This window comes from Haliotis rubra, unplaced genomic scaffold (assembly GCF_003918875.1).
Source record: "Haliotis rubra isolate DU_JTF1 unplaced genomic scaffold, ASM391887v1 Scf164, whole genome shotgun sequence".
Lineage (NCBI taxonomy): Eukaryota > Metazoa > Mollusca > Gastropoda > Lepetellida > Haliotidae > Haliotis > Haliotis rubra.
The window spans coordinates 1,348,135-1,364,380 of NW_025765603.1; the positions used below are offsets into that span (position 1 = coordinate 1,348,135).

Genomic DNA, 16,246 nt, shown 5'->3' on the forward strand with positions numbered 1-16,246 from the left:
GGTGGTCTATGAATAATTTAGTCGGGACCTGACAATCCAGTGATCAACATCATGATCTACACAGCTGGGATACAATGACTTGTGTCCAACGATCCCGTTAATTGTCTCTTAAGATAAACATGGATCACTGAAGACCGATTCTAACCCGGATCTTCATGGATAGTTTCTTCAAAATGATGTGAGTGAGCATTGGCAGATCCAAAGGGAGGGTTCAAGGGGTTCGAACCTCCCCCTTTGAAAATTCCTTGATCCGCCTATGGTGAGTGAGTGAGTGAGTATGGTTTTATGCACATTTAGCAATATTCCAGCAATATCACGGCGGGGGACACCAGAAATGGGCCTCACAGATTGTACCCATGTTGGGAATGGAACCTGGGTCTTCGGCGTGACGAGAGAACGCTTTACCATTAGGCTATCCCATCGCCCCTTCAAAATGATGTATAAAGTCGTCTAAGTCAATGCAAATTTCTGAGCAATGGTGTGTCTATTAGGTGTTTTTGTTAGGTGTGTTTGTTAGAAACCTATGACGGGTTTGAATCCCCGATCACCATGATCATGCTTCCTGGTTTGTTAGGTGTATCTGTTAGCTGTATTTGTAAGAAACCTATAACAGGTTTGAATCCCCGATCACCATGATCATGCTTCCTGGTTTGTTAGCACCATATCCTTGTGAGTTTCACCAAGCAATAAATATCTACTACCACGATCCCCCATTCAGCCTGTAAAAGAACAGAAATATTCTTCAAAGCCATCCTATCAATAGCCAGTATTGTCCAGCTGTTTGTACAGACCTAAAAAATGACGTCCCATCGCTTTTGTTGCATCAGAAGGAATAAAGACGCTACTTATACCAGAATGTGTAAATAATGTCTTTGTGTTGTTCCGCGATTACAAGCACATCCGGCTCCAGACCAACACAAAACATCCTGTTGCTTGTTAATGTCAGAGTTGCAGTATTTGCATATTCATAAAGCTGCTCGCCGGTACATGAGAAACTGTGTTTGTCATTGTTGAATCTGAAGGATTAGGGTAGTGTTTGTTCAAGAGAACAGAGGCTGTTGAAGTTCATCACAAAGGTACTGACTATTTCATAGAGTTTTAGGCTGCTGCAGTATGAGGACATCTTGATTAATAATTGAAATGTTTTTTACATACCAAATACTTTTGTTGATTTTTGTCAATGCTATTGATATATACAAAGGTAAGATATCATAGCATTCATTACAGAGTAGTTCGGGAATGTAAAAATAAATACCGGTATACCAAAACAACAATTACTCTCCTTGATTTTTCGCAATGTTATTGACATTTAAAGGTAAGATATCATTGGTCAGATGCAGAGTCATAGCAAAAGGGACATATTGCCATATTGGCTGAAGAGCTTCATTATAGAGTAGGTCAGGGAAAAAAATGAACATACCAAAAAATAATTACTCTCCTTGATTTTTGTCAGTGTTATTGACACGAAGGTAAGAAATCATGACTTTTGGTTTGTTTTTACATTTCTGAACTTCTCCATAACGAACTCTTTCAGCCATTTATCGGCAATATGTCCCTTCTGCCATGAATTTGCATCTCACCACTGTTCTCTGTCTTACATTTCATGCTCTGCTTATCAGCTGTCATCTCAGTCTTAAATGACAAATGCTAATTTATTGTGTTGTATAGGGTCGAAGCACTATGTTCATCTGTTGCAAGGACAATCAATAACAAAGCAAATCAATATCTGTGTACAGGTATACTTAACTTGAGTACTTATTTCCACATTCTTGAACACGCATTTAAGAGGATAATTGCTGAATCTATTTTGCTTGACCTATCAAAATGAATGCTACATATTCATGTGAGTAATATATGTTTGTTGATATACGTTTGATGTTGGTCTGTTCCAGAAGAGCTACCAATTTATTGGCAGTTATATCAAACAATAATAGGCCATTACAAATTAATTACTAGACTGGGATATTGCCGTTTTTATAGCCTTAATAACAATAACACAGTGGGTTCTTACAAATGTTTGCACATCAGTTTTCGAGTCATAGCTCAATCAAATAAAGAAATACACAGTCAATTACAATGAACACAAATGAAAAATTAATTATAACAAATTAATTACTAGATCGGGATCTTACCGTTTTATAGCCTTGATAACATTTTCAGTCGGTTTTCTTACTAAGAACAGGTGTAAATGTATTAGTGATTTTTAAAAAAGAAAATGATTCCTCTGCGCTTCAAATATGAAAAATACAGGAAAAGTGTACATCACACAAACACTGTGCACATAATACGTTTAACTTCATAATGAAGAGGGGTGGTGGGGTAGCCTAGTGGTTAAAGCATTAGCTCGTCACGCCGAAGACCTGGGTTCAATTCCCCACATAGGTACAATGTGTGAAGCCAATTCCTGTGGTATTGCTGGAATATTGATAAAAGCAGCTTAAACCATACTCACTCACTCACTCACACATAATGAAGAAGGCAAGCTGACTGAGTGACCTTTTAAGATAACATTTTGAAACTCACACACATACCCACAGCCCCATTTGTAATAAATGTCTTTCATCATAGTTTTCAACAAACAAAGAAGTAAAATAATTTCATCATCATTGTTTATGTCTACAGTGTCAAATAAACAAACATCCCAACTGGATAAATACTTAACCATAAATATGATATATATGTCACAAAAGTAAATTCTATTTAAAAATCTAAAACAAATACCTTATCAATCCATCAGTTCCAGCTATGTGCAAAGAGAAATTCTGGAAATCTTTAAAAGACCATCATTCACGTAAAATATTCAACTTCTTATGCTCTTAAAGGTGATAATTATCAATAAAACTGAGCTGTTGGTTTTACTGTAGTATTTTTGCGTCATCCTTTGACCTTCTCACATGATCAGGCTGTCACTGGCTTGCTATGTTCTTACATCACCCCGTCAATCTTACTCCGTGATATTATCTGTAAACATCTTACAGATCAGGTTTAGTCATGGACATGGCCTGCCTGAATGAACAAGTCTGTTTTTAAGGATGTTTTTAGCAATATTCCAACAATATCACAGCAAGAGACACCAGCTGTATTTCACACATTCTACCCATGTGGGGAAAGGAAGCTGGGCATGACGTGACAAGCAACACTTCAACTTGGGATCCCTACTTTCATTCCCATGGACATAAGTTGGGTTTTACACTCTGTGAGGAATCGAACAGGCAACTGCTGTGCCAAACAACGCTTTAACCATTAGGTTCTCCACTGTCCTTCCCCTGTGAGGAATTGAACCCAGGTATTCTGCATAACGAATCAATTCTTACACCACTGGGCCAATCCTTTGTCTTCAGTAAATCTGTCACCAATAGGTTTGAGTGAGTGAGAAACAAAGTTGTCTCATGCTACAGTCAGTATAATGTTATCGTGACAGGTAGTGTATCATGAAGTCTTGACCAAACAAGCCAGTGTTTAATAGCATCAGCAATGGCCCATGATCATTGGGTACAATGTCAAGTACAGGGTACTAAGGATACTAGGGGTACTAGGGACCTACTCTGGTCAAGAGTCCCCCAAGGGAGACATCATGGGGTACTAGGGACCTACTCTGGTCAAGATTCCCCCAAGGGAGACATCATGGGGTACTAGGGACCTACTCTGGTCAAGAGTCCCCCAAGGGAGACATCACAGGGTACTAGGGACCTACTCTGGTCAAGATTCCCCCAAGGGAGACATCACGGGGTACTAGGGACCTACTCTGGTCAAGAGTCCCCCAAGGGAGACATCACAGGGTACTAGGGACCTACTCTGGTCAAGATTCCCCCAAGGGAGATAGCACAGGGTACTAGGGACCTACTCTGGTCAAGAGTCCTTCAAGGGAGACATCACAGGGTACTATGGACCTACTCTGGTCAAGAGTCCCCAAAGGGAGACATCACGGGGTACTAGGGACCTACTCTGGTCAAGATTCCCCGAAGGGAGACATCACGGGGTACTAGGGACCTACACTGGTCAAGATTCCCCCAAGGGAGACATCACGGGGTACTAGGGACCTACTCTGGTCAAGAGTCCCCCAAGGGAGACATCATGGGGTACTAGGGACCTACTCTGGTCAAGAGTCCTTCAAAGGAGACATCACAGGGTACTAGACCTACTCTGGTCAAGAGTCCCCAAAGGGAGACATCATGGGGTACTAGACCTACTCTGGTCAATAGTCCCCCAAGGGAGACATCACAGGGTACTAGGGACCTACTCTGGTCAAGAGTCCCCCAAGGGAGACATCACAGGGTACTAGGGACCTACTCTGGTCAAGAGTCCCCCAAGGGAGACATCACAGGGTACTAGGGACCTACTCTGGTCAAGATTCCCCAAAGGGAGACATCACAGGGTACTAGGGACCTACTCTGGTCAAGAGTCCTTCAAGGGAGATATCACAGGGTACTAGACCTACTCTGGTCAAGAGTCCCCAAAGGGAGACATCACAGGGTACTAGACCTACTCTGGTCAAGAGTCCCCAAAGGGAGACATCACAGGGTACTAGGGACCTACTCTGGTCAAGAGTCCCCAAAGGGAGACATCACAGGGTACTAGACCTACTCTGGTCAAGATTCCCCAAAGGGAGATATCACTGGGTACTAGGGACCTACTCTGGTCAAGATTCCCCCAAGGGAGACATCACAGGGTACTAGGGACCTACTCTGGTCAAGAGTCCTTCAAGGGAGACATCACAGGGTACTAGACCTACTCTGGTCAAGAGTCCCCAAAGGGAGACATCACGGGGTACTAGACCTACTCTGGTCAAGAGTCCTTCAAGGGAGACATCACAGGGTACTAGGGACCTACTCTGGTCAAGAGTCCCCAAAGGGAGACATCACAGGGTACTAGACCTACTCTGGTCAAGATTCCCCCAAGGGAGATATCACTGGGTACTAGGGACCTACTCTGGTCAAGATTCCCCCAAGGGAGACATCACAGGGTACTAGGGACCTACTCTGGTCAAGAGTCCCCAAAGGGAGACATCACAGGGTACTAGGGACCTACTCTGGTCAAGATTCCCCCAAGGGAGACATCACGGGGTACTAGGGACCTACTCTGGTCAAGAGTCCTGACAGTGTGATGAGTATAAGGCGCTGGGGACATATTCTGATCACGATCCGGTGAGCATGCAACCACATTTGGTAAAAAGCCATCTGAATGTTTTCAACCCAGACAAGTGGTTTGTAGCTTGACGAGTGAAGGATGCCTCTGTCTCATCAGCAGGGTACAAGCTGCTGTAGAACCTGCTCTGTTGGGCTTACAATGTAAACAACAACTGCTATCATGATACTAGCAGCAGACGTGAAATGCAGACAATCAGACGAGCAAACAAATACAGTGTTATTGGATAAGAATAATCCAATTTGATTCTATTTAGCAGAAACGGACACATCTATATCTGTCTCCCCTTCTGCAAGTATTGTTGATGATAATAACAAGTAGCAAGACACTCTACATGATGAGCCTGATTTACCACAATGCAATGCATGTATCATGGCAGTGCGTTATCAGCTATCCTCAAAGCCACGATAGTAATGACACTTGAGTGAATCGGTTTTATGCTTAATTCCCATAAGCCACCTGCAAGTGCTCATCCCATTCCCGGCTTGATCCAAGAGCAGCCATGTGGCAATATATATAACACTGAGAGATTGAAAATTCCCCTTGTTTTACCAGGAAAGGATAAGATAAATGGATGAACAACTTCTTCATTACAATTAGGAGCATAGACTTACATCTTGTCTCTGAAATGAACATATTTTACAAAAAAGAATGTTCATGAAATTTAAGGCCAGACCAATTTTATTTCTTGTTTTACGGATCCGCCGGTCGTATTTTTTTAAGAATCAGAAAAGAATTAAAATTAACTTTCCCAGCTCAAAAATAAAACCCTCATGTTCTTATTAGCCAAAAATGTAAACCTACCAAAAAAACTTTTTTTGATTGTTATTTTGCCCTATATAAAAAAAATCCATAAAACAAGAAATAAAATTGGTCTGGCATAATCATAAAATATAATGAAAAGGAGCCCACAAACTCTCTTCAATTAGTGGCAATCCAGACTTGCCACATTCTAGACGTGTGGGCTTTCTTGGATATATTTGTTTCAGGGTCTGTGTGACAGACTATTAGGTGCTATGTCTTGGTGCAGGTTCGAACACCATTCTCAGGCAAGTAATGCACAGAACCAGTGTGTTTGAAGTTACACCAAATTCTCTTCTAAATGTAAAAAAGAAGTTCAGGTGTTTGCTTGTCATGCAGAAGACCAAAGTTCAATTCCCCACATGGGTACAATGTGTGAAGCCCATTTCTGTCATTTCATGCTGTAATAATGCTTAAGCAGTATAAAACCAAACTCACTCTAAATGTCTCTGAAAGAAGTTGATTTTTCAAATTGTCATGAACATAAGGTGAATGAGTGAGTTTACGCCGATATTAGCAATATTCCAGCAATATCACGGCAGGGGACACCAGAAATCGGTTTCACACATTGTACCCATGTGGGGAATCGAACCTGGGTCCTCGGCATGACGAGTGGACACTTTAACCAATAGGCTTCCGCACCGCCCCATATGAACATAAGGAATTAGGTCAGCAACAAGGGGAACACAAGTGCGGTCCCATCTTCTGGCCTTCTTATACCTTGATTTTACCCAATAAACAGTTCAGTGTTTCAAGATTTCTTTTCTCAGTCTAATTCAGATGGCATTAATTGCTGTAAGATCTGGCAATCTATTTTGTTAATAAAAATCTCCCCTGGATCTTGGAAACAAACATTTCCTTACATAGTGAATGAGAGATAATGAGTGAGCGGGTGAAAGGGTGAGTGTATGAGTGAACATGGGGCACATGGATTCAGATAGCTGACCCATGATACACTCCACATGGCCACCAGAATGTGATTTTTAAATCTTCCCAGCTGAAATAAATAACAGTCCGCAGAACATTTTCACATTCAATTCTTCCATGAATTAAAATCAGGTTTCAAATCAGTACACCCAGTTTTGATCGAAGCATGAATCATCACAGGCACTACTATTTCAATCATTATCAGTAGACACTCTCTAATTACGATATGTACATGTTTTGGTGACAAAGACAGCAGAGCGTCTGAAATTTGCTACCTTTCTATGTCCAACTCACATTAAATCTTTTTCATTACAATGATGAGGTAGCCTTGTGATTAAAGCATTGGCTTGTCACCCCAAAAAACCAAGTTCAATTCCCCACATGGGTACAATGTGTGAAGCCCATTTCTGGTGTGCCCTTGCCATATTATTGCTGGAATATTGCTAAAAGTGGCATAAAACTCAACTCACTCACTCACTCACTACAATGAATATTGTGATGTAATAGTCCCTTGCAGTGTTGACTTTGCAAGACTTGATAGCTGTGCTTCACACATCGGTGGCTTTCAGATATGATATAACGCTAAAACTAGTAAACTGATACTAGTCTGAACTATAGACTTGTACAAATCTCAAAGGTAATAATTAATAGTTTAAATGATATTTCTAGAAAATATAAACATCCCTCTTAACAGACTGATGTCCTTGCACTAAGTCCTGTACTGTCCACTTACCTAGACTTGCCTCTTTAAGGATAGAATTACTATACATCCATGGGCTCAGCATTCAGTACAGCCTTGGAGCAAGGCTAGTGGTCCACTTATCTAAACTTGCCTCTTTAAAGGATAGAATTACTATACATCCATGGGCCTAGCATTCAGTACAGCCTTGGAGCAAGGCTAGTGGTCCACTTATCTAGACTTGCCTCTTTAAAGGATAGAATTACTATACATCCATGGGCTCAGCATTCAGTACAGCCTTGGAGCAAGGCTAGTGGTCCACTTATCTAGACTTGCCTCTTTAAAGGATAGAATTACTATACATCCATGGGCCTAGCATTCAGTACAGCCTTGGAGCAAGGCTAGTGGTCCACTTATCTAGACTTGCCTCTTTAAAGGATAGAATTACTATACATCCATGGGCCTAGCATTCAGTACAGCCTTGGAGCAAGGCTAGTGGTCCACTTATCTAGACTTGCCTCTTTAAAGGATAGAATTACTATACATCCATGGGCTTAGCATTCAGTACAGCCTTGGAGCAAGGCTAGTGGTCCACTTATCTAGACTTGCCTCTTTAAAGGATAGAATTACTATACATCCATGGGCCTAGCATTCAGTACAGCCTTGGAGCAAGGCTAGTGGTCCACTTATCTAGACTTGCCTCTTTAAAGGATAGAATTACTATACATCCATGGGCTCAGCATTCAGTACAGCCTTGGAGCAAGGCTAGTGGTCCACTTATCTAGACTTGCCTCTTTAAAGGATAGAATTACTATACATCCATGGGCCTAGCATTCAGTACAGCCTTGGAGCAAGGCTAGTGGTCCACTTATCTAGACTTGCCTCTTTAAAGGATAGAATTACTATACATCCATGGGCCTAGCATTCAGTACAGCCTTGGAGCAAGGCTAGTGGTCCACTTATCTAGACTTGCCTCTTTAAAGGATAGAATTACTATACATCCATGGGCTCAGCATTTAGTACAGCCTTGGAGAAAGGCTAGTGGTCCACTTATCTAGACTTGCCTCTTTAAAGGATAGAATTACTACATCCATGGGCTCAGCATTCAGTACAGCCTTGGAGCAAGGCTAGTGGTCCACTTATCTAGACTTGCCTCTTTAAGGATAGAATTACTATACATCCATGGGCCTAGCATTCCATACAGCCTTGGAGCAAGGCTAATGGTCCACTTATCTAAACTTGCCTCTTTAAAGGATAGAATTACTATACATCCATGGGCCTAGCATTTCATACAGCCTTGGAGCAAGGCTAGTGGTCCACTTATCTAGACTTGCCTCTTTAAGGATAGAATTACTATACATCCATGGGCTCAGCATTCAGTACAGCCTTGGAGCAAGGCTAGTGGTCCACTTATCTAGACTTGCCTCTTTAAGGATAGAATTACTATACATCCATTGGTCTAGCATTCTGTACAGCCTTGGAGCAAGGCTAGTGGTCCACTTATCTAGACTTGCCTCTTTAAGGATAGAATTACTATACATCCATGGGCCTAGCATTCAGTACAGCCTTGGAGCAAGGCTAGTGGTCCACTTATCTAGACTTGCCTCTTTAAGGATAGAATTACTATACATCCATGGGCCTAGCATTCAGTACAGCCTTGGAGCAAGGCTAGTGGTCCACTTATCTAGACTTGCCACTTTAAGGATAGAATTACTATACATCCATGGGCTTAGCACTCCTTACAGCCTTTGAGCAAGGCTAGTGGTCCACTTATCTAGACTTGCCTCTTTAAGGATAGAATTACTATACATCCATGGGCCAAGCATTCCGTACAGCCTTGGAGCAAGGCTAGTGGTCCATTTATCTAGACTTGCCTCTTTAAGGATAGAATTACTATACATCCATGGGCCTAGCATTCTGTACAGCCTTGGAGCAAGGCTAGTGGTCCACTTATCTAGACTTGCCTCTTTAAAGGATAGAATTACTATACATCCATGGGCTTAGCATTCCGTACAGCCTTTGAGCAAGACTTGTGGTCCACTTATCTAGACTTGCTTCTTTAAGGATAGAATTACTATACATCCATGGGCCTAGCATTCTGTACAGCCTTGCAGCAAGGCTAGTGGTCCACTTATCTAAACTTGCCTCTTTAAAGGATAGAATTACTATACATCCAAGGGGTTAGCATTCAGTACAGCCTTTGAGCAAGACTTGTGGTCCACTTATCTAGACTTGCCTCTTTAAAGGATAGAATTACTATACATCCATGGGCCTAGCATTCAGTACAGCCTTGGAGCAAGGCCAGTGGTCCACTTACCTAGACTTGCCTCTTTAAGGATAGAATTACTATACATCCATGGGCTCAGCATTCAGTACAGCCTTGGAGCAAGGCTAGTGGTCCACTTATCTAGACTTGCCACTTTAAAGATAGAATTACTATACATCCATGGGCTTAGCATTCCTTACAGCCTTTGAGCAAGGATAGTGGTCCACTTATCTAGACTTGCCTCTTTAAGGATAAAATTACTATACATCCATGGGTCTAGCATTCAGTACAGCCTTGGAGCAAGGCTAGTGGTCCACTTATCTAGACTTGCCTCTTCAAGGATAGATGTACTTTACATCCATGGGTCTAGCATTCAGTACAGAATTGGAGCAAGGCTATCTGGACTGGTACAAGCACACCAATATGCAGGAAACCGTACACTATGTGCAACAATTCACACGTAAGATATAATCCCATTCCAACACATCTACAAACTGCCAAGTAGCAAAAACATTTTCAGTGGAAAATGTACAAAATGATCCAGATCATACAGTTCAATTTCAAGTTTCAGGAATGTTAATTCTAAAGATCTTCAAGCTCGACAATGAAGCACAGAATTCATCAAATTTCTTCTGCAGATGATGCAATTTAATCTAAGGAATCTGGTGTTTCCGTGGAGATGAAAAGCACTTAGACACAAATGCAGCAAAGCTTCTGCAAGAATAATCATATTTCACATTGAAACACTACTCTCTTCTATATTTATCCCCAATAAATATTACAAGGCGTATGTGGGCCTACTATAAAAGGTCTGTACTCCCCTGGGGCCAGGCTAACAACTCTCTGTATGTTTACACAGAGAGACTAGCTTATTGACCCTTCCTTCTACATTAGCCGAGTAAATGTCCCTGATGGCTGGGAGGAGCGGCGGGTCTTACTGTCCACTATGCACACTGATGCCATGGTAGTCAGGCATTATATGAATGCTTCAATAGACAGTTACAAATTAGGAAGTAGTGGTAGTAGAGTTGTTTTGTCTGCATTTAGCAATATGCCTTTAATGCCACCATGTGGGCACTAGAAATGGGCTTCAGACATTGTACCAATTACAAGAGTGAGTGAGTGAGTGAGCGTTGGAGCATAGTTTACGCGCCGCTTTTAGCAATATAACAGCGGGGACACCAGAAATAGGTTCACACTTATGTGGGGAATTGAACCCAGGTCTTCAGCATGATGAGTGACCACTCTAACCACTGGTCTACCCCACTAAACCATAATAAGTCATTGAAATAAACATTTGTCTTTTCCTAAATATCTTTTGGGTTAAATTGGTAAAAATAATTAAAATACATTCAATAAAAGTCTTCTTTCATTGGTATTCTAGACAACTTAACAACTCTAACATCTGTCCTTTAAGAAACTATGCTGTAATAGCAATGCATTTTTCTTTGAATTAAAATTTAAGTCCATTGATGAAATATTTAGTTTGTGATCTGTAAGTATTACTGATAGTCTATGTTTTCTATACCAGTAGTAGGTACCAAAAAACCATGATTTGTATTACAAGCCATCATGAAACAGTGAGTGGGTACATGTCCAAATGTGACAGTGAAAAAAAAAGTTTTGGAATATAACACCACCTTCAAGTCAGAAGTTTCAGAGTGAGTAAGGAAAAGCACAATTTTATGGTCTGCAACTTCTGGATTATTGCATTAGTGACATTTAAATGTAGATTTAAGAATGTACATCGAAACATCGTCAGTCCAATAAAGTAGATGTTATAGTTAGTGTTTTTATTTACTCATAAATGTCATGAATACCAATTAGATTTTTTATTAATAAATATAGATCCACCAACTCAGAAATGACACAGAAAATAGATAATTGTGGTTTAAAGCTATGCTAAACTGACGTACAAAAGAAAGTATACACCTTGTGCTTTGGGATTATTTTCCAAACGACATGATATCCCATGTCCTATACTCTAAGGGATATCTGGGGTGTTTTGTCAAAAAACATACACAACAATGTTTGTATCATGGAAGTTAAAATAGTGCACTTTTAAAAATAGTTATGTTTGTGTTGTTTCTTAGACCATAGTCCCAAAATACTGGGTGTATACTTTCTTTTGTACGTCAGTTTTATATGATTGCCTGGTAATTACTTTTATGAATAACAAATAATATATCATTTCCTTGACTAAAACAAGCAGTAAAGCAGTAAAAGTTTGAGGGCCAGTATTTGTTTGCCAAAATGCTACTTATTCCAAGCTACACTAGTACCTAAAACAACCAAACATAATTGATAAGGTAAATACGCACATGTATTAAAAATGAAATGCTTTTCAAGCAAATGGCAGTCTTTATGATTTCTTTAAAGTTTCAAGTAAGACTGATTTAGCAGAAAAAGTGGGTTTTGTGTCAAATAGCCTTTGTCTAGCCCTTTCATCCAATTCAGGACAACCACCATGTTCAATGTTATATATATTCCAAAAGGTTAAACTACATTCTAGTTGTGCCATCTTAATGTCTACACTTTACTTCATTACACTTGCAGTTACTGGCAGAAGCTAATCCCAATGTGACCATGGGTTATTAAGCCTCATTGTCTTGTAATGTTGGGGTAGCATCGTGGTTAAAGCATTTGTTACCATGTGACATAGGTACACTGTGTGAAACCCATTCCGGTGTCTCCTGCCATTATATTGCTAAAAGCGGTGTAAAACTACACTCACTCACAGTCTTGCCAAATAAGCTAGTTTCACTACTGCTTCAGGACATCTTCTTTGAGTGGCATGTTTAGAAGTTGGAGAATCAGATAAGGACAAAATTTTATGGATGTACAAATTCTTTATTTGGATGATGCGACGTTTCGATACAGATTCTTGTATCATTGTCAAAGAAGTATCCTTGACAACTTGCTTGACAACGATACAAGCATCTGTATCGAAACGTCGCATCATCCAAATAAAGAATTTGTATATCCATAAAGTTTTGTCCTTATCTGCTTCAGGACTGTGTATCTTAGGGCAGTAGGGTTAAAAGCCCAGTTCACTAACGTCTGTTTGCAGTGAAAATGTACAAATGAATTTCACTTTAAGCAAAAAGTAAATCAAATATAGTGAAATTACGATTGCAAATCCTCATAATTTTACCTTACCAACTGAACATTTAAATCTCAGAATTTTATTCAACTTAGGATAAACGTTGTTTCACAATCGATCATAGTTTCAAATCGCTATTATTGGTTTCTATTACAAGGGGTTATGCACATTAAATGAAACACAGAGAACATGTTGGATTGGTTGAAGTTAACACTCATCACGTACCACACTGTTCCAAATACTGCGCTTACCCCTTGTAATAGAAACCAATACCAGCGATTTGACTCCCTCCATAAATACACTGTGTGAAGTCATTCCTGGAGTCCCAAGATATTGTTACAGTACAGCACTTAGATCACAAATCAGGTGAAGATAGCAAACTTCTTTAAGTAGCATTTTAGAAGTTAGGAAGTACAATATAGACAAACTTTATGTATAACAACTTTATCTCGTGAGTGTGATGTTTCGATATTGTTATTTGGTTATGACATTCTTGTTTGACGCACTCACAAAATAAAGGAAGTTGTTATCCATAAAGTTTGTCTGCAATGAAGTTCGTCATGGGGAATAGTCAGATGGGGTGACATGTTCTCACAGTATTATGGGTTCAGGGGGGTTCGACCCCCACTCCCCGTTTTGAAAATGACTTAAGACCACATTGAAATTATTTTTTTTTGCGTTGGCAGAGCCAAGGGGGGTTCAGGTGTTTTTAACCCCCTGAACCCTCCCTTTCAAAATTCCTGGATCCGCCCATGACATGTAGAGCTAGCGGAGTCTTCTACAGCTAGTGAACCCGTGAAGATCTGGGTATTAATTCCGGGTCTTCAGCAACCATGCTTGCTGTAGGAGGCAACTAACGGGATCGAGTGGTCAGGCTTGCTGGCTTAGTTGACACATTAGTTGACAATTGCGTAGATCGATGCTCATGCTGTTGATCACTGGATTGTCTGGTTCAGACTTATTATTTACAGACTGACGCCATATATATGGAATATTGCTGAGTGTGGTATTAAACACAAACCAACCAATATGCCTCTGTTCACCTAGCAGTGAATGGGTGCCCGGTAGGAGGAGGATATTGTGATGTGAATGTTCTTGTGCCTCAGAGGCTGCTTAAGTTGTATGTTCCCCAGGGAGATGAGAATAAATACCAAGCACACACTGCTCCAGTGACCAGGATAATAATATCCTATCATTGTCTAAACACATTTGAGCAGTAATAAATTAGGTGTGTTACACAAATTCATACTGTTATATATCAAGTGAAATAACACCCATCTCACCTACTAACTGATGACAGATAACGAGGAAAGGCTAGTTATGTGGACAAGTTAGTGGAGAGTGACATTCTCCATTCATCTTCCCTGATGTATTGCATCGGCAAGTCCGTCTACTTCGAAAGCTGGGTCAGTGTACAACACTGTCCGGCTTCAGGTCAATTTTAGTTGAGGCACTATGGAGACCACTTGTCGATTTAGGACATTTTGTAAAGGTACGCATCACTAATAACTGTTAAGATTTATATCACTCTTAGATCACATTGCCTATTGTAAGTGTGCATTTGTGTATTGAAATATACATGGCGAAAATCTACGTTTTAAACTATCTATGAGGATCCTTTTCAGCAAAGGGCCACAACTCTGCCAAGTAATTTGTGGCACTTTGAAATTACTAGATGGTCTTTACTACACAGAATTTGTTTTCTTTACTTTACCCCAAACAAAAGGTGTACAGGACTCCAAGCTGTTCCTAAATGGTGGAACAAAACATTATTCTATTTAATAGTCGCAAGATGCCATAACCAGTTCCATTTATACGCAAAGAAGATTCCTCAGGGCATAACACTGAGGTCTTACTAGTTTATAGTATAGAGGTGGGCTCAGTTTTCACAGAACAATTTTGAAAAATTTGTTTTGGAGCATAATAGCTGATGTCACCATGGCAACTTCTTTTTCTACTTTGTTTTGCATAACATATTAAGTAGATGTCACCATGGCAACTTCTTTTTCTACTTTGTTTTGCAGAACATATTAAGTAGATGTCACCATGGCAACTTCTTTTTCTACTTTGTTTTGCAGAACATATTAAGTAGATGTCACCACGGCAACTTCTTTTTCTACTTTATGTTTCAGAACTTATTAAGTAGATGCCACCATGGCAGCTGCATTGTATATTTTGTTACGGAAAGTACTGATGCTATCTTGGCAGGGCAACTTTATTATATCATGTGTATTACAGTACATATGAAATGGCACCAAGACACCTACACTGTATACCATGTGTTACAGAACATTTTCAAATAATCTCACCATGATAACTGTATTGTACTATTTCTGTTACAGAACGTATTGAGTTGTTGCCAACAACAGGCCAGGACTCCATGGCTGCCAGTGTCAACGGGTCCCCCCAGTTTCCCCCCACCCAGATGAATGGCCAGGCCAATTACGTTACAGCAGAGGAAGGAAGGACCCAGGTGGCATATGCTGGGTAGGTCACCAGGTCACAGGTCAATAGGTCACTAGGTCACTAGGTCTAGGCTGACAGTGAGTGAGTGAGTTCAGTTTTACGCTGCTTTTAGCAATGTTCCAGGAATATCACATCCAGGACACCAGAAAACTTCTTCACACATTGTACCCATGTGGGGAATCAAACCCGGGTCTTCAGCATGATGAGCGAACACTTTAACCACTAGGCTACTCCACAGCCCATTGGCAGACAGAGTAACTGCTTCATTTATTTTTGTGACAATATTTGGTTTCTAATGCAGTTGTGAAAAGGACCCACAGTGTTTATTAGGACCATCTCCCTCTTAATGTACTACAGAATACAGTTCCATTGCTCAAAAAACAAACAACCAACATAAAACTGCCACTTAAAAAACATAGACTAAACTTTATACGCAATATACCCAACAAAACAACCCATTAATCAAAAGTATTAAATCTCACACTAAAGACCTCCATGGCTTGTACACCCAAATCAAAGAGCAGGGGTGATTTGTTTGTTTGTTTGTTTGGTTGGTTGTTGTTTACCATGGCGCTCAGCAGTATTTCAGCTATATGACGGCAGTTTGTACATACTCAAGCAGGGATGAAGCCTACTAGTATGCAATATGGCATGACTGAATGAGCCCGTAACACCATGATCAAGGATCGATGAGAGCCCATGCTTTACTTCCATACATTATTGATGCTTAAAACAAAGTACCTGCTTCTAGTCTCCATGTTCAACAAGGTAACAAATATGACCTACTTTATGAGCTTGAAGTTGTTCCTGCTTTACATAAGTGGGTGGTCGGGTAGCCTAATGGTTAAAACATTCACTC

At 40.4% G+C, this 16,246-nt stretch overlaps 1 protein-coding gene across 1 annotated transcript in view; it reads left to right on the top strand.

Moving 5' to 3' along the window:
• LOC124271894 (membrane metallo-endopeptidase-like 1) overlaps positions 1-16,246 on the top strand; it is a 93,708-nt gene that overhangs the window by 40,518 nt on the left and 36,944 nt on the right. Inside the window, 1 exon segment of the mRNA XM_046707061.1 lies at positions 15,264-15,408. Coding sequence (XP_046563017.1) covers positions 15,264-15,408 — 145 coding nt within the window.